This window comes from Hyla sarda, chromosome 5, assembly GCF_029499605.1.
Source record: "Hyla sarda isolate aHylSar1 chromosome 5, aHylSar1.hap1, whole genome shotgun sequence".
Taxonomy (NCBI): domain Eukaryota; kingdom Metazoa; phylum Chordata; class Amphibia; order Anura; family Hylidae; genus Hyla; species Hyla sarda.
In genome coordinates, this window is record NC_079193.1 from 337,042,336 (window position 1) to 337,066,027 (window position 23,692).

The following is a 23,692-nucleotide window of genomic DNA, read 5'->3' on the forward strand; positions in this document are numbered from 1 at the left end:
ATGCTACACTAACTCTGGTGCATCATACTACATGCTACACTAACTCTTGTGCATCATACTACATGCTACACTATCTCTGGTGCATCATACTACATGCTACACTAACTCTGGTGCATCATACTACATGCTACACTAACTCTAGTGCATAATACTACATGCTACACTAACTATGGTGCATCATACTACATGCTACACTAACTCTGGTTCATCATACTACATGCTACACTAACTCTGGTGCATCATACTACATGCTACATTAACTATGGTGCATCATACTACATGCTACACTATCTCTGGTGCATCATACTACATGCTACACTAATTCTGGTGCATCATACTACATGCTACACTATCTCTGGTGCATCATACTACATGCTACACTAACTCTGGTGCATCATACTACATGCTACACTAACTCTGGTGCATCATACTACATGCTACACTAACTCTGGTGCATCATACTACATGCTACACTATCTCTGGTGCATCATACTACATGCTACACTAATTATGGTGCATCATACTACATGCTACACTTTCTCTGGTGCATCATACTACATGCTACACTAACTCTGGTGCATCATACTACATGCTACACTAACTCTAGTGCATCATACTACATGCTACACTAATTCTGGTGCATCATACTACATGCTACACTAACTGGTTCATCATACTACATGCTACACTAACACTCTGGTGTCAATCATTCATAGACAAAAACAGGGAGGCAGTACTGCCTGTACACATTTTATTTACATATAGAGAAAGGGAGGCAGTGCAATCTGTACCTACTTTATTAACTGTAAGTAATGACACCATACACATAAAAAAATAAGTTGGCCAAACCTGTTGATTCTAGCAGGTCTAGTCGGCTGTGTCATCTGTCTGATCCTTATCTATCTATACTATCTATAATATTTTATGTTATCTTCCCACAGAGTGTGATCATGGTTGTGTTTAGTGAGGACAAGAATCGCGATGAACAATTGAAGTACTGGAAATACTGGCATTCCCGCCAGCACACGGCCAAACAGCGCGTCCTCGACATTGGTAAGCAGAACTACTGAATGCAGAAATCCCATTTGCTGTAAAGATATACATTTCATTAAAGATTCTACTAGCAGCTTTTATATAATGATGGTATCAATCTGATACATAGTAACTTGATCCTTTTAGACCAGTGTTTCCCAAACAGGGTGCCTCCAGCTGTTGAAAAACTACAACTCCCAGCATGCCAGGACAGCCAACGGCTGTCTGGGCATGCTGGGAGTTGTAGTTTTGCAACAGCTGGAGGTACCCTGACAGGAAATCGCGTTTTAGACCCTGATGTTACTGCCCTCTATCCTCCATATTAAATATCAACTGGCTGCAGAAAGTTAAACAGATTTGTAAATTACTTCTATTAAAAAAATCTTAATCCTTTCAGTACTTGTGAGCTGCTGAAGTTGAGTTGTTTGTTTCTGTCTAAGTGCTCTCTGATGACACCTGTCTCGGGAGCTGTCCAGAGTATAAGCAAATCCCCATAGCAAACCTCTTCTACTCTGTGCAGTTCCTGAGACAAGCAGAGATGTCAGCAGAGAGCACTGTTTTCAGACAGATCAGAACAACTCAACTTCAGCAGCTGATAATTATTGGAAGGATTAAGATTTTTTTAATAGAAGTGATTTACAAATCTGTTTAACTTTCTGGAGCCAGTTGATAAAAAAAAAAAAAAGTTTTTCCTGGAATACCCCTTTAACCTCTTAAGGACCCAGGACGTATGAGTACGTCCTGGGTCCCGGTCCTGCGATATAACGCGGGGTCACACGGTGACCCCGCATCATATCGTGGCAGGCCCGGCGTCATAGTGAAGCCGGGACCCGCCTCTAATAGCGCGCAGCACTGATCGCTGTGCTGCGCGCTATTAACCCTTTAGCCGCGCGCTCAAAGCTGAGCCGCGCGGCTAAAAACGAAAGTGAAAGTTGCCGGTTAGCTCAGGGAGCTGTTCGGGATCGCCGCGGTATAATCGCAGCATCCCGAACAGCTGTAGCACAGGAGGAGGTCTTCTTACCTTCTCCTGCGCTGTCCGATCGCGGAATGAATGCTTCAAGCCTGAGATCCAGGCTTGAGCATTCAATCGCCGAAAACACTGATTGATGCATTCCTATGGAGATGCATCAATCAGTGGTAAAGATCAGTACATGCAATGTTATAGCCCCCTATAGGAGCTATAATATTGCATAAGAAAAGTGTAAAAAAATCATTAACCCTTTCAATTATCCCTTCCCCTAATAAAAGTTTGAATCACCCGGCATTTCCAAAAATAAAAAAACATTATGTAAATAATTATAAAAATAAACATATGTGGTATCGCCGCGTGCGGAAATGTCCGAATTATAAAAATATACCGCTTTTTAAACCGCTCGTTCAATGGCGTACGCGCAAAAAAATTCCAGAGTCCAAAATAGCGCATTTTTGATCACTTTTTATAACACAAAAAAGTGAATAAAAAGTGATCAAAAAGTCTGATCAGAACAAAAATGGTACTGATACAAACTTCAGATGACGGCGCAAAAAATTAGTCCTCAAAGCGCCCTGAACACAGAAAAATAAAAAAATTATAGGGGTCAGAAAATGACCATTTTAAAGTATAAATTTTCCTGCATGTATTCATGATTTTTTTCGGAAGTGATACAAAATCAAACCTATATAAGTAGGGTATCTTTTTAACCGTATGGACCTACAGAATAAAGATAAGGTATCATTTTTGACAAAAAATGTACTGTGTAAAAACAGAAGCCCCCAAAACTTACAAAATAGTGTTTTTTCATCAATTTTGTCGCACATTGATTTTTTTTTCCCGTTTCAGCGTAGATTTTTGGGTAAAATGACTAATGTCATTACAAAGTAGAATTAGTGATGCAAAAATTAAGCCATTATATATAATTTTAGGTGAAAATTTTTAAGAGTTATGATTTTTTAAAGTTAAGGAGGAAAAACTGAAAATGAAAAAACGGAAAAAGCCCGGGTCCTTAAGGGGTTAAGGAATTCTGAAGCAGGAGACCCCTTGAGCTTATTTAGCCCCAATTAAGACCATTTTTCATTGTAAATTTTCGTTTGGGTATATTACTAAATTTCCCATCTTTTTTAACAGCGGATTACAAGGAAAGTTTTAACACTATTGGAAATATTGAAGAAATCGCATACAATGCAGTGTCTTTTACCTGGGATGTCAATGAAGAAGCCAAGGTAACAGTCTACGGAAACTTCTTATTACTATTGTTCTAGGAAACAGAGATGGAACAGAAATGACAATCTCCTTCACTGTTAAAGAGGTATTCCAGTGAAAAACATTTTTTTTTTGTCATATCAACTGGCTCCAGAAAGTTAAACAGATTTGTAAATTACTTCTATAAAAAAAAAAAAATCTTAATCCTTCCAGTACTTATCAGCTGCTGAAGTTGAGTTGTTCTTTTCTGTCTGACCACAGTGCTCTCTGCTGACACCTCTATCTGTTTCAGGAACTGTCCAGAGAAGGAGCAAATCCCCATAGCGAACTTATCCCGCTCTGGACAGTTCCTGAGACAGACAGAGGTGTCAGCAGAGAGCACTGTGGTCAGAAAGAAAAGAACAACTCAACTTCAGCAGCTGAAGTACTGGAAGGATTGAGATTTTTTTTGATGGATGTAATTTACAAATCTTTTTAACTTTCTAGAGCCAGTTGATATGAAAAAAATAAATACTAATACATAACCTGACTATGTTAATTCACCATATAGGGATCTGTTTTGTTGCATTGTTTTTTCACTAGATCATAAGCAGCTTATTATCCTTAGGTCTATGGATATTTCCGGCAAGGAAATAATTCTACCGCTGTAGAAATCACTAGTCAGACCACACATACAAGAAAGATATACAGTGATCCCTCAACTTACAATGGCCTCAACATACAATAGTTTCAACATACAATAGTCTTTTCTGGACCATTGTAACTTGAAACCAGACTCAACATACAATGCTATGGAATCTGCTAAACGTGTCAATGGCTGGAAGAACCGACCAATCAGAATGGATATTTCACTGGTAAAACCCCTGTATTACTGAAGTGCATGCACTGACTGGTGTCTGGTAGCGCCCCCTACAGTACAGGGAGGTATTACATGTTCTGTACTCTTTACCTGTTCCAGGATTAGCTGCTCCTTTAGACACCAGGTGAGGGCGACTCCATGTTACTTTTTTAGGACATTGCATGTACTGTACAGGACCCTGAAGAAGCTCCTGTCCTCTACATAGACAGTGATTTACAGCTCCCAGCAGCCCTGTCTCTATGTAAGGACTTGCTTAATATGTATTAGTCATCTATTTATTTTTCTTTAATCCTCAATTTTTTCCATTTTGGATGACATTTGGGGCTTCAGAGCCAACTATCAGGTTTCCATAGAGTTATGGTCCCAACACACAACGGACGCAACATACAACAATGGTCGTCCTGGAATCAATTGATGTTATAACTTGAGGAAGCGCTGCACATCCTGCTGGAGACAGCTCAAAAGTTACAAAGATTTATGTTTTTGGTCCTCTTGCACCCCTACAAAAAAAAATAATAATAATAATGCCAATAAAAACGACAGCGCACGCCACAAAAAATGAGAACTCAAATAATTCCTGACATACGCTGATCAATAGAAATATGAAAAAGTTATTAGTCTAAAAATATGGCAATACAAATAAGTAAAAAAAAAGTTTTAATAATTTAAACAATTTTTACAAGTAGTGACTCAAGGTGTAAGGTTAATAGGAAACCTATATCGCATGGAGAATTTTTTTTTAAAAATTACGAAAAAATTACCCCTTATGCGGTCACGTCAACAGAGTAATGAAGCAGTTAAAACTTGGGGGGGGGGGGGGGGGAATGATTTTAATAGATGGAGAACAATTGTGATGGTATCCCCCCCCCCCACGGGTCCTATATAGCTGGTGAATAACAATTTGATTAATTAAATAGGTTGTATACCATAAAATGAATGTGACAAAACAGCGCCACTCATCTTGTCCATAGGTTAGTTTGGGTATTGCAACACTGCCCCCAACTGCTAAAAAAAAAGCAGGCATGTTAATGCAACCCCTGAAACCCATTGATCATGTCCTCCTGTCCCAGTTTTTAATGTTTTTAATGTTTCATATGTATGTACACCCCCATAGTCACAGATACACAGTATATACACATGCCAGGTAACAGTAACCACAGGTATGTAGATTTCCTGAACTTTAGTCATATTTTTTTTATTCTGTGATGGTTACATATTAGAAACGGTCTCAGACTCGCCATAATGTAGCATTCCCTTTCATAATGACCTTTGTCTTATCATTCATCAAACACTAGACCATAAAATCCAAGAAGGGGGCGGCTATGCCCAATAAAATCTCTCAGTGTATATGAATACTTACTGTCAGACTTGGGTCAATCAATATTGTCTTCAAGATGGTGTCAGGGGGTGCTGGTCATTTACTAGGGACAATGGTCACTCAAATTTAAACCGCACCACCCCTGTCCTCAGGTCGTGCGTGGTATTGCAGCTCAATTTCATTAAAGTGAGTGGAGTCAAGTTGTAATACCACACACAACCTGAGGATAGGTTTGGTGCTGTTTTTGGAAGAAGTTAGCTCTGTTTTTCTTTTCCACTTAATTACTATAACGTCTGTTGCACTAGTTATTGGTCTCATATATACGGTAGCTATTTTTTATATATACAGCAGCCAATGTTTTACTGTGGCCTTCATGATAACTACAGATAAATGCTAGTCATGCCAGTCTTACCTATAGGCATCAGAGGCTGTGCCCACATGCAGCCCAGGGGGAATAGTGTCTGGTAAAGGGAACACTAACATATGTATGACACTGTATATGATGGATGTGTATTAGCACAATGGGGGGAGATTTATCAAACCTTGTGCTAAGGAACAGTGGAGCAGTTGCTCATAGCAACCATATTGCTTCTTTCAATTTAATGAAAAATGAAAGCTGGAATCTTATTGGTTGCTATGGGCAACTGCTTTACTGTTCCACTCTTTGGCATCCTACGCTATAACGTAAGTGAACTTGAAAGCCCTGCATCAGTGTGTAGTTACGCGTTACGATGTGTGACTGCACCTCAGTGCTCAGTGAAGTGAATGGGAGCTGAGCTGCAGTTACCCAGTGCCACCACTATACAATGAATGGCGCAAGGATTTCAGGCCTGTTCACTGTATAATGTGGAGCACCAAATGGCTATTTAGTAGGGGGGGGGGGGGGGGGGCAGGTGTTAGCACCCTGCCCATCATGGATTGAGGTGGATAAGCCATCAGTCATAAAGTCCCAGAAAATACCATTAACATTTCAATAGGCCATCAATGACCTGGCAAATATAGAGGGGGAGATTTATCAAAACCTGTCCAGAGGAAAAGTTGCCCAGTTGCCCATAGCAACCAATCAGATCGCTTCCTTTATTTTTAACAAGGCTTCTGTAAAATGAAAGAAGCCATCTGATTGGTTGCTATGGGCAACTGGGCAACTTTTCCCTTTGCACAGGTTTTGATAAATCCCCCCCAGAGAGTCCTTTTATACAAAGGCCCATCTATCCATTCCAATGGAGTAGGTGAAAAAAAAAAAAAAAAAAAAAAAAAAAAAAAAAAGAATGTTGGTGGGCCTTGAGGACTCTGTTGGGGACCACTGTTTAGTAGACTACTATAGTCTATACAGAGGCATCGAGTACTAAATCACATTGGTGCCCTCTGGGTTACAAATGCAGCTGTATGCCTAAAGAGTTTGGTATACATTGGGTAATATGCTTGACAAATACCTTTTAATAGAAGGTGATGTGACCAGTAGTGATGAGCGGCATTGCCCATATTCGAATTCACGATATTTCGCGAATATATAGACGAATATTCATCCTATATTCGCGAATTTCGCATATTCGTTATATTCTCATATTCGCGTATTCAAGGATGAAAACAGTGAGGGGGGTGGCCAACTTTACTATTGGTTGCTAGGGATGTTGTTGATAACCTCTGACAAGTGTATTTGCATCATTCTAATTGGCCCACAAGTGAAAAGAAGGAATATGCAAATATTCACATATGCGTATATGCAGAAAACAGTGAATATTCGTAATTTTGAATATATAGCGAATATATTTGCAACATTCGTGAATTCGCAAATTTGTGATATTTTCGCGATAAAAATTTGAAATGTGAATATTCGCGCCCAACACTAGTGACCAGAGCCTGACCTAAGCCCTTACAGCAGCTGCGGGAGTGTAAGGCCTTGTTCACACAGCAGAATTTTCCTTTGGTAATCCCTTGCAGCAGAGTCCCATCGTTTTTATTGGGATTCTACTGCACGGTGCACATGGGGGAATATCTGGTGCTGAAATTCTAATTTCTTTCTGCGGAATCTGCTTGGAAATGCATTGCTGCTTATGGAGATGGCCCATTTCTGACTGGTTCTGGAGCCGACATGTTCTGCCAGCTCCCGCTGTCTATAGAATGTCCGTCGGAAATTTACCAACTGGACATGCAGAAAATATTCCGCCACTTGAACGTAGCCCGAGGAAGACACCCAGGGGAGACTATGGAATAGTCTATGTTTAAGTGCGACCAAGGCATCTATAACAGGAGACATCTTTCATGGCTGTTCTGTCCCTTCCAGCTGTGAAGAGGACAATAAAGCTGAAAAACGCAGATAATCATTTCTTCATGGTTTATGACCCTGCATCCTCCGTTATAGATCAATGTAAAGCTTAGAGTGTTAGGGCCCCAGCATGAACTAAGGCATAAACTGCTTTATAGAAATAGTTGTACTTGTTTACTGCGCGCTCCTCCCTGTCCCGGCTCTACAGGATTATTGTTGGGTAAATACCAGATCTAATGTTTACCCAACACAGACGCACAACTACCGTTGTTATGTTTCATTTTCACCACTTTTCTGAAAAACATTATAATCATGTGACTTATATTATAAAGCGGGGGGGGGGGGGGGGGGGCAGGGGATACCCCAGGATAGTGTTTCCCAACCAGTGTGCCTCCAGCTGTAGCAAAACTACAGGGTCATGCTGTGAGACTGGGAGTTTTACAACAGCTGAAGGCACATTGGTTGGGAAACAGTGCCCTAGGAACTCCATTATCTGAAGTGTGGAAACCTTGGGGTGCTGTCATCTGGGCATTAAACAGTCTGACAGCATTTGTTGGTATTATTAACTCAATATTTGTCATCATTATTTAGGAACTTTATAGTTCCTAAATAACGCATTGAGCATTAAAATACCGTATTTTTCGCCCTATAGGACGCACCGGCGTATAAGACGCACCCAATTTATAGGTGCAAAATCTAAATAAAGATTTTGAACCCAATAGTGGTCTTCAACCTGCGGACCTCCAGATGTTGCAAAACTACAACTCCCAGCATGCCCGGACAGCCGTTGGCTGTCCGGGCATGCTGGGAGTTATAGTTTTGCAACATCTGGAGGTCCGCAGATTGAAGACCACTGCATAGGAGGTAATACTCACGTGTCCCCGCCGCTCCGGACCCGTCACTGCTGCCCTGGATGTCGCTCCATCGCTGTCGCCGTGTCCCCGTCGCTCCGGAACGTCTCTGCTGCCTCTCCGTCGCCGCCATCACGTCGTTACGCACGCCGACGCACGTACGCGACGACATGATGACGAGGAAGGAGAGCGCCGGCCATACAGGGGATCCCTGAATGGAGAAGACACCGAGGAGGCAGGTAAGGTCCCCCCCGGTGTCCTGTAAGCACTAACCCGGCTATTCAGTCGGGCTGTTCGGGACCACCGTGGTAAAATCGCAGCGGTCCCGAACAGCCCGACTGAACAGCCGGATTAGTGTCACTTTTCCTTCAGACGCGGCGGTCAGCTTTGATCGCCGCGTCTGAAGGGTTAATACAGGGCATCACCGCGATCGGTGATGTCCTGTATTAGCCGCGGGTCCCGGCCATTGATGGCCGCAGGGACCACTGCGATAGGGGTGTATTCGCCGTATAAGACGCACCAACTTTACCACCCCCCCAGTTTTGGGGAAGAAAGAGTGCGTCTTATACGGCAAAAAATAGGGTACAAACAGTGCTGTCAGTTTTTTGTTAAACGAGAAATATAAAACTGATACAGCAACCGTATTTAAGAAACGCAATGTAAATGTGGGAGAGAAAAAGCAGCAATGACGCTCTCATCCTCACATCCCAACCTCAGATTCCATCCTAATACAATGTTCCCTGCACTAACTATTCTCTACACCTGCCGTCCGGAAAGTCGGCATGATATTTAAAGAAGATATATCAAGGTAAAAAAAAATATCCCCTATCCCCTATCCGCAATCTTCTGCATGGAGCCCCAGCTCTCCCCCGGAGTCACGTGTCCCGACCCCCGCCCGAAGCGGGGGCCGCCACACCCCCTCCATATAGCTCTTTGGGAGAGCTGAAGATGGTTGAACGGCTCTCCCATAGAGCTATATGGACGGGGCATGGCGGATCCTGCTTCTGGTGGGGGTCATGACACGCCACTCTGTGGGAGAGTCGGGGCTCCATATAGGAGATCGCGGGGGCCCCAGCAGTCGGACCCCCGTGATATAAAACCTGTCCTTTATCCCGCGGATAGGAGGTACGTTTTTTTTACCATGAAATATTTCTGCAAGGAATTTCACATGAAAAATCTGCATGAATTTATAGCCAATTCACTTCAATGGGATTCCACTGAAATTCTGCAGAATTTATTGCATTTTATGAATTGAATTTTCATGGAGAATTCTGTGCAGAAATTCTGCCGTGTGAACAAAAGTCTAAGGCTAGGTTCACACTTCGGTATTTCTGCCTGCAAATCGGTTTTGAAATTGCAGGCAGAAATTCCGCTTGCTAAAATGTACTGTACGGTGAATTGGTTTCCGTTCCCAAATTCACTCTTCGGAATTTGTGAAGCGGAATTTGTGAACGTAAAATCCGTTTGGAAATTTCCACCTAAAGAATGGCGTTGCTCCTTCTTCAGGCGGAAATACTCGCGGAACACATTGCAGTCTATTGGAGACTGCAGTGTCCGCGCGGTCCTAGCGTCGACTGATTCAGCCGGGAGATTTTCTGCCTGCAGATTCCGTAGTCTGAACCTAGCCTAAAAGATAGACTTTCTTTGGACTTCAGACAAAAATAACTCTACTTTATTTTTTTTATTGACATATAAGCAACATGTACCAAGTGTCATTGAAATATCTTCAGCCATTTGGAAGTTATGCTAATACATCCAGTATATACATCATTCATTCATATGTGAAGTTACACACACGCATATATTAGGACTGTGACTAACTATCATTTTCATTGTTGATTAGTAGCCTGATTATTGTTTCGATTAATCGACTAATCAGATAAAAATTACCATAGTGAAGAAGAAGATAATTTGTGAGTAGGATTAGGGAGGCAGGTAATGAGGGGAGGGGATCAGGCTGAAGGTCTTCTGTGTGTTTTAGGTAAGGGATGCATTGTGTGTTAAAGGGGTTATCCAGGAAAAAACTTTTTTTTTTATATATATATATATATATCAACTGGCTCCAGAAAGTTAAACAGATTTGTAAATGACTTCTATTGAAAAATCCTAATCCTTTCAGTACTTATGAGCTGCTGAAGTTGAGTTGTCCTTTTCTGTCTAAGTGCACTCTGATGACACGTGTCTCGGGAACTGTCCAGTTTAGAAGCAAATCCCCATAGCAAACCTCTTCTACTCTGTGCAGTTCCCGAGACAAGCAAAGATGTCAGCAGAGAGCACTGTTGCCAGACAGAAAACAACAACTCAACTTCAGCAGCTGATATTATTGAAAGGATTAAGATTTTTTAATAGAAGTAATTTACAAATCTGTTAAACTTTCTGGAGCCCTGGAACCAGTTGATGTATATAAAAAAAAAAAAAAAAGTTTTTTCCTGGAATACCCCTTTTAAGAGAGATTTTGTAGGGTCGGCTAGATGCTGAGCTTTGAGGAGACTGAGAGCTTGTTTAAACACATACAGTGGGGCAAAAAAGTATTTAGTCAGCCACCAATTGTGCAAGTTTTCCCTCTTAAAAAGATGAGAGGCCTGTAATTTTCATCATAGGTATACCTCAACTATGAGAGACATAATGAGAAAAAAAAATCCATAAAATTACATCGTCTGATTTTTAAAGAAATGATTTGCACATTATGTTGGAAAATAAGTACACTGCTCAAAAAAATAAACAACACAATGTAACTCCAAGTCAATGACCCTTCTGTGAAATCCCACTGTCCACTCAGGAAGCAACACTGATTGACAATCAATTTCACATGCTGTTGTGCAAATGGAACAGACAACAGGTGGAAATTATAGGCAATTAACAAGACACCCCCAAAAAGGAGTGGTTCTGTAGGTGGTGACCACAGACCACTTCTCGGTTCCTATGCTTCCTGGCTGATGTTTGGGTCACTTTTCAATGCTGGCGGGGCTTTCACTCTAGTGGTAGCATGAGACTGAGTCTACAACCCACACAAGTGGCTCAGGTAGTGCAGCTCATCCAGGAGGGTACATCAATGCGAGCTGTGGCAAGAAGGTTTGCTGTGTCTGTCAGCGTAGTGTCCAGAGCATGGAGGCGCTACCAGGAGACAGGACAGTACATCAGGAGACTTGGAGGCCGTAGGAGGGCAACAACCCAGCAGCAGGACCGCTACCTCCGCCTTTGTGCAAGGAGGAGCAGAAGGAGCACTGCCAGAGCCCTGCAAAATTACCTCCAGCAGGACACAAATGTGCATGTGTCCATTCAAACGGTCAGAAACAGACTCCATGAGGGTGGTATGAGGGCCGACATCCACAGGTGAGGGTTGTGCTTATAGCCCAACACTGTGTAGGACGTTTGGCATTTGCCAGAGAACACTAAGATTGGCAAATTCGCCACTGACACCCTGTGCTCTTCACAGATGAAAGCAGGTTCACACTGAGCACATGTTACAGACGTGACAGAGTCTGGAGACGCTGTGGACAACGTTCTGCTGCCTGCAACATCCTCCAGCATGACCGGTTTGGCAGTGGGTCAGTAATGCTATGGGGGGCATTTCTTTGAGGGGCTGCACAGCCCTCCATGTGTTTGCCAGAGGTAGCCTGACTGCCATTAGGTACCGAGATGAGATCATCAGACCCCTTGTGAGACCATATGCTGGTGCGGTTGGCCCTGGGTTCCTTCTAATGCAAGACAATGCTAGACCTCATGTGGCTGGAGTGTGTCAGCAGTTCCTGCAAGAGGAAGGCATTGATACTATGGACTGGCCCGCCCATTCCCCAGACCTTAATCGATTGAGCACATCTGGGACATCATGTCTCGCTCCATCCACCAACTCCACGTTGCACCACAGACTGTCCAGGAGTTGGCGGATGCTTTAGTTCAGGTCTGGGAGGACATCCCCCAGGAAACCATTCACCACCTCATCAGGATCATGCCCAGGCATTGTAGGGAGGTCATACGGGCACGTGGAGACCACACACACTACTGAGCCTCATTTTCTCTTGTTTTAAGGACATTACATAAAGTTGGATCAGCCTGTAGTCTGGTTTTCCACTTTGATTTTGAGTGTGACTCCATATCCAGACCTCCATGGGTGGATACATTTGATTTCCATTGATAATTTTTTGTGTGATTTTGTTGTCAGCACATTCAACTATGTAAAGACGAAAGTGTGGTATGGTGGGGTGTGTGGTGCAGGGCAGATGTTGTTACATTGGTGCAGAAGGCATCAACCCCTTGCAATCGCGACACCAGGGCGTGGTTTAGCCCACAGCCACCCAAAGGTATACCGCTGGATCCTGGGCTAGGCACAGGGGCAAGAAAGACCCCAACGCCAAGTTACGGACAACAGTAGCTTTTCTGAGGGAAGACTAAAAGGTACAGCCGGGCCAAAGGAGGTGACGTGGGACGTGTAGTAGGACTGGGTATTTAGTGCAGGCCACGTTTACTAGACAGACGACTTGACTGGTGACAATTATTGCAGGTTTAGCTTACTTGCACTTGAGTGTGGCTGCTGGTCACTGATACCTCCTGGGTAACAATTACATGGTACATTTTATTAAAGTTATAACACATCTTATAGTACAAAACATATGTACAAATGGGGAAACAACTACAGGGGGCCCTGGGGACACTGAGGGACACTGCCAGACAGGGCAGGAAATGTAGGGGCAATAACATCCCGTACTGGGCCACCATAAAAGTATTTCATACAATTACTTCATTCATTTAGATCTAGGATGTATTATCTTCGTGTTCCCTTTATTTTTTTTTAGCAGTGTTTTTGGTCACCTACAAATAAGCAAGATTTCTGGCTCTCACAGACCTGTAACTTCTTCTCTAAGAGTCTCATCTGTCCTCTACTCGTTACCTGTATTAATGGCTCCTGTTTGTACTTGTTATCAGTATAAAAGACACCTGTCCACAACCTCAAACAGTCACACTCCAAACTCCACTATGGCTAAGACCAAAGATCTGTCGAAGGACACCAGAAACAAATTTGTAGACCTGCACCAGGCTGGAAAGACTGAATCTGCAATAGGAAAGCAGCTTGGTGTGAAGAAATCAACCGTGGGAGCAATTATTGGAAAATGGAAGACATACAAGACCACTGATAATCTCCCTCGATCTGGGGTTCCATGCAAGATCTCACCCTGTGTCAAAATGATCACAAGAACGGTGAGCAAAAATCCCAGAACCACACAGGGTAACCTAGTTAAAGATCTGCAGAGAGCTGGGACAAAAGTAACAAAGGCTACCATCAGTAACACACTACGCCGCCAGGGACTCAAATCATGCAGTGCCAGACATGTCCCTCCTGGTTAAGCTAGTACATGTCCGGGCCCATCTAAAGTTTGCTAGAGAGCATTTGGATGATCCAGAAGAGGATTGGGAGAATGTCATATGATCAGATGAAACCAAAGTAGAACTATTTGGTAAAAAAATCAACTCGTCGTGTTTGGAGGAGAAAGAATGCTGAGTTGCATCCAAAGAACACCATACCTACTGTGGAGCATGGGGGGGTGGAAACATCATGATTTGGGACTGTGTTTCTGCTAAAGGACTAGGACGACTGATCTGTGTAAAGGAAAGAATGAATGGGGTCATGTATCGTGAGATTTTGAGTGAAAACCTCCTTCCATCAGCAAGAGCATTGAAGATGAAACATGGCATGACAATGATCCCAAACATAACACCCGGGCAATGAAGAAGTGGTTTCGTTAGAAGCATTTCAAGGTCCTGGAGTGGCCTAGCCAGTCTCCAGATCTCAACCCCATAGAAAACCTTTGGAGGGAGTTGAAAGTCTGTGTTGCCCAGTGACAGCCCCAAACATCACTGCTCTAGAGGAGATCTGCATGGAGGAATGGGCCAAAATACCAGCAGCAGTGTGTGAAAACCTTGTGAAGACTTACAGAAAACATTTGACCTCTGTCATTGCCAACAAAGGGTATATAACAAAGTATTGAGATGAACTTTTGTTATTTACCAAATAATTATTTTCCACCATAATTTGCAAATAAATTCTTTAAAAATCAGACAATGTGATTTTATGGATTTTTTTCCTGATTATGTCTCTCATAGTTGAGGTATACCTATGATGAAAATTACAGGCCTCTCATCTTTTTAAGTGGGACAACTTGCACAATTGGTGGCTGACTAAATACTTTTTTGCTCCCACTGTATAATAATTTCTTTTAAATATAATTTTCTTCTTTTTTTCCTTGTAAGGGCTGTACCCCCCTCCCTGTTTCTTACCTGTGGCCAGATAGGAAGGCAGCACATTCCCTGGTTGTCCATTCTACATGCCCCAGCAGCCCATTTAGTGAAGAGGGGGTGAGCACACATACTTCCTGCATCTTCTCTCTGCAACTATTGTGAATCTGACCTTTTTGCTGCTAAAGAAAGCGGCAAAAAGGAGCTGCAGGAAGCAGAAGATGGTGTGTGCTGGCCCCCTCTTCACCAAACAGGCTGCCGAGGACCACAGTGGCATATATACCTAGTGATAATCGCTAAGTGTATGTGAACTTTAGAAATTGACTGACCAAAGTTGACAACTATCAATTAGTTGTCGATTAATCGATGAGTTGTTTCATCTCTAATGTATATATACAGTAACCCCCCGACATGCGATGGCCCCGACATATGATAAAATCAACATACGATGCTTTTATGTGTCGGGGCCATTGCCTTAACTGCTATCAGACAGCGCAAAATGCTTAAGCTGCTGTCGGATAGCAGTTTAAGCATCCCGGACAGGTTCTCTTACCTATCCCCACTGCTCCGGGTCCACTTCGCGATCCTCCGGCGTCTTCTGCATCTTCTCCGGGGTCAGGGCCTTGCTTTACGGCGTCGTTATTACGTCACTACGCACGCCGTGCTGGCGCAGCAGCGTAATAATATCACCAGAAAGCGAGGCCCGGACCCTGCAGAAGATGCGGAAGAAGCCGGAGGATCCCGAAGAAGACACCGGAGCAGCAGGACAGCATCGGGAGCCCCTGGGACAGCATCGGGAGCGGTGAGGACGCGGTCCGGAGCAGTGGGGACAGGTGAGTATAACTTTACTTTACATTGCACGGATCCCTCAACATACGATGGATTCGACAAACGATGGGTCGTTTGGAATGAATTACCATCGTATGTTGAGGGACCACTGTATATATATTTATATACAGTATATCCACAGAACCTGGTCTGCATCAAAGTCCCTGCTATACATACAGTGTAGCAGGGACTTTGATGCAGACCAAGTTCTATGGATTAAGGAACTCAGGGGGAGATTTACGAAAACCTGTGTAGAGGAAGAGTGGTGCAGTTGCATAGCAACCAATCAGATCTCTTCTTTTATTTATAACAAGGCTTCTGAAAAATTAAAGAAGCAATCTGATTGGTTGCTATGGGCAACTGCAACCACTTAGGTTTTCCTAAATCTCCCCCTCAGCATTTAAGAATTTGTAAATATACTAAGTGTGTATACACACAGATCCGAATTCCTGTGGAAAGTTACACAGCAATTCCCACTACAATCTGCAGCAAAATCCACACAGCATAAAACTGTACACTTTTTAAACCAGTGGTTTACCTGGGCTGAAAGGTCCTGCTCCAAGCACCCATCTTGGAAGCAGGCTGAAGAGACGAGTGGCGGGGAACAGAAGAAGAACCGGAGCTGAGGCAGGACCAGCGAGGGACTGGGGGTAGGTAAGTATAGTGTTTTTTTTTATTTTTTCGTATTTGTACTATATTATTATCTTTTTTCATCGATTTAATGCTAGATATAAGCTTTTAGAAGGAGATGCTAATATCATATTCATTTTTTTTTTTTTTTTGTCATTGCAAACAAACATTGCTCCCTACAGGTATCAATCCCTGGGGAAAAATATTGTATCTTTCTTTTTTTTTTTTTGTAATAAGTTATTTCACCTGCTTTTTTTTTATTTTTTATTTTTATTTATTTATAAAATATAATGCAAACAACATATTGTGTAAAGTGGTGCAGAAAATGGTACATGACTGGCAGTGTAGAGACCTATTTTTGGCACTTTAAAGGGGCACTACCGTCGAAAACTTTTTTTTTTTTTAAATCAACTGGTGCCAGAAAGTTAAACAGATTTGTAAATCACTTCTATTAAAAAATCTTAACCGTTCCAATACATTTTAGAGGCTACATACTATAGAGGAAATGCTTATCTTTTTAGATTTCTCTGATGTCACGACCACAGTGCTCTCTGCTGACCCTGCTGTCCATTTTAAGAACTGTCCAGAACAGGAGAAAATCCTCGTAGCAAACATATGTTGCTCCGTACAGTACCTAAAATAGACAGCAGAGGTCAGCAGAGAGCACTGTGGTCATGACATCAGAGAAAGCTAAAAAAAGATAAGCATTTCCTCTGTAGTATACAGCCCCTAAAAAGTACTGGAAGGATTAAGATTTTTAAAAAGAAGTAATTTACAAATCTAACAAAGAAGCAAGAAGTGAACTCGGCACTGCTGTATCTGTACACGGGCTACAAAAAGGATATGGGGATCACGGTTTCTGCTGGACGAACTCGGGTGGTGCTCAGACTATATACAAAGTTAAATGAAACTTGATGGTAGAAAGAAGAAAACAGTCAGCAACTCACCACGCTGGTTCACGTGAGATCCTTCTTTATTGCGGCATACTCACAAATAAATGCAGGGGAGAGACAGACAAGACGGGGGGGGGGGGGTACAACAGGTAGGCAACGGAACCGTTTCACACGGTGGACGTGCTTCTTCGGGCCTCGAGGCCGCAATAAAGAAGGATCTCACGTGAACCAGCGTGGTGAGTTGCCGACTGTTTTCTTCTTTCTACTATCAAGTTTAATTTACAAATCTGTTTAACTTTCTGGCACCAGTTGATTTAAAAAAAAAAACGTTTTCCACGGTACTACCCCTTTAAGGGTCCTCCACTGCCCCAGCGTTTGAAACATTTTGTTCCAAACACTGGGTGTGGGCTGCAAGGGTCGTGACATCACAGCCACGCCCCTCATGATGTCACAACACACCCCCTCAATGCAAGTCTATGGGAGGGGGCGTGTCAGTCACAATGTCACAACCCCCGCAGTCCGCACCTAGCGGAACAAAATGTTCTGAACACTGGGGCAGTGGAGTACCCCTTTAATGTTACCATTTTCTCCTTTTCAACTGATTATGGACATGTTCTATAGCATTCACACTACATGTGGGGCACAATTCAGGACAATGGACCCCAGTTCTTTTCCAGGGATGAGGCCCCTTCAGAGACTTTCAGGCAAAACATAATGAAGGTCACATAAAGCTGTTTTAGATCCTTTCTTAGACTAGAGAGCAGGAAAACCCTGAACCTCTCAAGAACCTGGCATGAATTCAAGATGCATTCCCTACATTTCTTCCCTCTGACTTCAAAAAGAAGAGCTAATATAAGAAACTGAGAAAATAGTCCTCAAAGCCAGGGCATACTCATACATCTATGTATACAACTATGTATCCATAACTAGACCTTCTGGACCATAATGTAAAGTCTGTGACAGGACCTCCCCCCCACCACCTACCATGTCAAACTCATATAGATACCAAGGCGACTGCTACCTCTGCACCTACCATGGCTACATCCCTGACATCCATGTTAAAGAATATACACACAATGCATACATGAGATATTGCTATATAATAGTGTTTCCCAACCAGGGTGCCTCCAGCTGTTGCAAAACTACAACTCCCGGCATGCCTGGACAGCCTTTGTGTAAATAAAAAAAATAATAAACATATATATATATATATATATATATATATATATATATATATATATATATAGTGGGTTTTTTACTTACCGTAATTCTACTTTCCTCGAGTCCCGAAGACAGCACAGAAGGGTAATTTGGTCTCCAGACCGCACACTAGGACCGCCCATCTAGAATTAACATGATTGATTAATTAATTAATTAATTAACACTAGACCCGGAGGCCCCATAAAATGACCCTGCAGACTCCCACACACTGTGTAATAAAATAGACCGACTGATGCAAAACATAAACATAACTTTATTGGGAGGGTATGTGTGCTGCCTTCGGGACTCGAGGAAAGTAGAATTACGGTAAGCAAAACACCCACTTTCCTCATCGTCCCTATGGCAGCACAGAAGGGATATAACATAGAACAAAAAGGGGTGGGGGTGGGGGGGGGGGGTCAGTAATTGCGAACTGCGGATAACACCCCGGTACTGAAGGCTGGGCTCTTGCTCTGTAGATCCAGACGGTAGTGCCTGGCAAAGGTAGACGAGGAGGACGAAGAGGCAGCGTTACAGATTTCCACCAGAGATACTTGCTCTCTCTCTCTGTCCAAGACATGGATGTAGATCGTGTTGAATGGGTTTTTAAAGGATGTGGAGGCTCCTTCCCTTCTTTCGAGTAGGCTTCAATGATGGTGGTACAAATCCAACGTGCCAATGTATCTTGCCTTGAACCCTTTCTTGGCGCCTGAGGTCAAGATGAATAGATTTTCTTCCCACGGGAAATCATGACCACAAGAAAGATAACAAGATAGAGCTCGCTTGACGTCTAGCGTATGAAACGTCACCTCTTCTTCTGAGCTGGGATTAGGAAAAAAAGAAGCCAAGAAAGATTCCTTGTTAATATTCGCAGCAGATGGTACTCTGGGAATAAATGACGGCATAGTCTTAAGTCACACGCCATTGGGCAGAATCTTGAGATATATTCCTTCGAAGATAATGCAGGAATCTCCCCCAGCCTTTTTTGCAGAGGTAACAGCAACCAAAAAGAGCACCTTTATAGAAAGCCATTTAACCTGTTAAGGTGGGATAAAAGAATAGGGTGTCACTCAAGTATCACAATCACACTATTCATCTATCGATAGCAGTACTTATTGAGGGGTTGGTTATATTCCATGGATTGTATTTTTCACCGTATAAGACGCACTTTTTCTTCACCAAAACTGGGGGGGAAAGTTGGTGCGTCTTATATGGCGAATACACACCTATCGCGGCGCTCCCTGCGGCCATCAACGGCCGGGACCCGCGGCTAATACAGGACATCACCGATCGCAGTGATGCCCTATATTAACCCTTCAGACGCGGCGATCAAAGCTGACCGCTGCGTCTGAAGGGAAAGTGACACTAACCCGGCTGCACCGGGAGGGACCTTACCTGCCTCCTCGGTGTCTGCTCCGTGTCGGGATCCCCTGCATGGCCGGCGCTCTCCTTCGCCGTCATCACGTCATCGCGCTCGCCGTCCCGTCATCCAATAGGAGCGGCGTGTGTAGCGGGGTGCGTAGCGACGTGATGGCGGCGACGGGGAGCGAGAATACTGGGCAACAGAGATGTTCCGGATCGCCGGGGACACCCCGGGGACACGGAGACAGCGATGGAGGGCGACATCCAGGGCAGCGAAGACGAGCGGTGACGGGTCCAGAGCGGCGGAGACACGTGAGTATTACCTCTTATACCAGTAGTCTTCAACCTGCAGACCTCCAGATGTTGCAAAACTACAACTCCTGGCATGCCCGGACAGCCGTTGGCTGTCCGGGCATGCCAGGAGTTGTAGTTTTGCAACATCTGGAGGTCCGCTGGTTGAAGATCACTGTGACCTATACTTTACATTGTATTCTAGATTTTCCTCATTTAAAATTGGGTACGTCTTATATGCCGGATCATCCTATAGGGCGAAAAATATGGTATATATTGTATATGAGTGGTATTTACCTACATACCCAATATATCTGAGATCCCTTTTCTGTGTTCTCTCAGGCCTGCATGGCTTTTTTCAGGGATTGAAATAAAGACTTGAAGTTTCAATCTCACAGTTTTATATATGACCATGGATGAAACTTGTAATAAACATAGATTGTAAGAAAATCCTACACCAGAGCTTTCGTTTTATTGACTATCGTGGGTTAAAGTACAAACTGGTTTAAAGAAGTAAGAGACTCATTTAGCTGAAGAACTAGCAGGGAAATGAATCTCGTATATAAAGATGATATCTATTATTTTCTTTATTATGTGAATTTTTGTGCCATTGGGGAAATGCATGGAACATATATAGATTGATAGATTTTTGCATTTCAAAGAGGATATATGAAGATGACAAGACGCCTGGAATAGTCATTTGCATTTTCACTGTATGTGCGAGTTATGCTAATGTCATAAACAATAAGTGCGTCATGCCTGCCTGATATTCAGATGAGTTAGAATTAAAGAATCTCCTAAGGATATAGATTTAATGGGGATGATTTATAGCTGAGCCCCTTCGCATGTTACCCCAACTTTACACACATACTGCAGACTGGATGTCACGGTAATAAAGGATCTTTTAGAAAGAATGATTCTACTATTATGGTTTCAGGAAATAAAAGTTATTCATTACATAATGCAAAGTTTCACAACTTTCCAAAATACTTTCTGCATGCAACCAGGGCCGGCTCTGCCTATAGGCAAAATAGGCAGCTACCTAGAGCGCCCTCTTGATGCCCCCTCATGCCTGCTGCAAGAAAGTTAGACAACCAGCATCCAAACTACTCACTCAGCCAGCAGCATGAGGAGGAGGTTTGTCCATGCTGTTCTGCCGCCTTCAATGGATTTTATTGGATTTTTTCATTAACCCGTTAAGGACCAAGGGCGTACAGGTATGCCTTTGCTCCCTTGTACTTAACGACAAGGGCGTACCTGTACGCCCATGGGAATTTCGGTGCCCACCGCGCGCCGGATGGGGACCAGACCGGGGTGACTGCTGATATCTATCAGCAGGCACCCCGTGCAAATGCCCGGGGGCTTCATGAGACCCCCCCCCCCCATGTCGGCAATCGCCACAAATTGCCGGTGAATTCACACCGGCGATTTGCGCCGATTCCGGGTCAAACGGGTCTATGGTAACCCAATGACCCAGAAAGGGAAGGGGATCGGGGTTGTCCAAGACACCCATGATCCCCCTGAAGGGATAGGAGTGAGGTGGCAGGGGTGCCACCCCTCTTATCCATGCTATTGGTCATCTAGAAGCGACGACCAATAGCAGATCGAGGGCGGGGGGGTTAACTTTCAGTTTCCCCTTTCTGTCCACCCACAATAGGCTGGGCAGAACGGGGAAACCGAGGAGGACCGGCGCCAAAGTCCACTTATACATCGGCAGCAGCAGGCTGTGATCGACGGCGGAGATTGGCGGCAGAAGAGGACGGCGATGCGGCTCCCTGGATCTTACGGAAGCTGGTGAGTTGCCTAGCAACATCTGGAGGACTACAGTTTGAGACCACTACACAGTGGTCTCTAAACTGTAGCCCTCCAGATGTTGCAAAACAACAACTCCCAGCATGCCCAAACAGCAATCAGCTGTCTCGGCATGCTGGGAGTTGTAGTTGCGTACCTCCAGGTGTTGCATAACTACATCTCCGAGCATGCCCTTCAGCGATCAGTACATGCTGGGAGTTGTAGTTTTTCAACAGCTGGAGGCACACTGGTTGTAAAATAGTTAGGTAACAGAACCTAACTGAAGGTTTTCCAACCAGTGTGCCTCCAGATGTTGCAAAAGTACAACTCCCAGCATGCACGGTCTGTCAGTACATGCTGGGAGTTGTAGTTTTGAAACAGCTGGAGGTTTGCCCCCCACCCCATGTGAATGTACAGGGTACATTCACACGGGCAGGTTTACAGTAAGTTTCCTGCTTCAAGTATGAGCTGCGGCAAATTTTTCACCGCAGCGCAAACTCCTAGCGGGAAGCTCACTGTAAACCTCCGCCCATGTGAATGTACCCTAAAAACACTACGCTAACACATAATAAAGGGTAATAATAAAAATGAAAAACGTATTGTACGGCAGTGTTTCCAAAACGAAGCCTCCAGCGGTTGCAAAACAACAACTCCCAGCATTTCCGGATAGCCACTGACTGTCCAGGCATGCTGGGAGTTTAGAAACAGCTGGAGGCACCCTGTTTGGGAATCACTGGCGTAGAATACCCCTATGTCCACCCCTATGGAATCCCTAATTTAGTCTTCAAATGCGCATAGCGCTTTCTCACTTCGGCGCCCTGTCGTATTTCAAAGAAACGGTTTAGGGCCACATATGGGGTATTTCCATACTGGGGAGAAATTGCACTACACATTTTGGGAGGCTTTTTCTCCTTTTACCCCTTATGAAAAGGAAAAGTTGGGGTCTACTCCAGCCTGTTAGTGTTAAAAAAATAAAAAATGTTACACTAACATGCTGGTGTTGCCCCATACTTTTTATTTTCACATGAGGAAAAAGGAAAAAAAGACCCCCAAAATTTGTAATGCAATTTCTCCTGAGTATGGAAATACCCCATATGTGGGTGAAAAATGCTCTGCGGGCGCACAACAAGGCTCAGGAGTGAGAGCGCACTATGTACATTTGAGCCCCAAATTGGTGATTTGCACAGGGGTGGCTGATTTTTTTGTGGTTTTGACATAAACACAACAAAAATAAATACCCACATGTGACCCAATTTTGGAAACTACACCCCTCACGGAACGTAACAAGGGGTATAGTGAGCCCACAGGTGTTTGACGAATTTTCATTAAAGTTGGATGGGAAAATGAAGAAAAAAATGTTTTTCACAAAAATTTTACAGTGGTTATGACATAAACGCAAAAAAATTAATACCGACATGTGACCCCATTTTGTAAACTACACCCCTCATGAAATGTAACAAGGGGTATAGTGAGCCTTAACAGCCCACAGGTGTTTGACAAATTTTCGTTAAAGTTGGATGGGAAAATGAAAAAAATAAAAAAAATTCACTAAAATACTGGTGTTACCCTAAATTTTTCATTTTCACAAGGGAAAATAGGAAAAAAGCCTCCAAAATTTGTAACCCCATTTCTTCAGAGTAAGAACATAACCTATATGTGGATATAAAGTGCTCTGTGGGCGAACTACAATGCTCAGAAGAGAAGGAGCGCCATTGGGCTTTTGAAGAGAATATTTGTCCGGAATTGAAGGCCAGGCGTGTTTACAAAGCCCCCATGTGACCCCATTTTGGAAACTACATCCCCCATGTAATGTATTAAGGCGTCTGACAGATTTTTGGAACAATAGTCCGTGAAAATGAAAAATGTAAATTTTCATTTGCTCAGCCCACTGTTCCAAAGATCTGTCAAATGCCAGTGGGGTGTAAATGTTCACTGTACCCCTTATTAAATTCTGTGAATGG

The 23,692-nt window shown here is 43.4% G+C and overlaps 1 protein-coding gene across 6 annotated transcripts in view; it reads left to right on the plus strand.

The window, feature by feature from the left end:
- Nucleotides 1-23,692, plus strand: part of GRHL2 (grainyhead like transcription factor 2) — a 169,928-nt gene that overhangs the window by 103,285 nt on the left and 42,951 nt on the right. For all 6 annotated transcript variants that reach the window (XM_056522511.1, XM_056522510.1, XM_056522512.1 and 3 more), the window contains 2 exons: nt 942-1,053; nt 3,137-3,231. In XM_056522511.1, the coding sequence (XP_056378486.1) occupies nt 942-1,053; nt 3,137-3,231 (207 nt within the window). The remainder of the gene's footprint in view (nt 1-941; nt 1,054-3,136; nt 3,232-23,692) is intronic.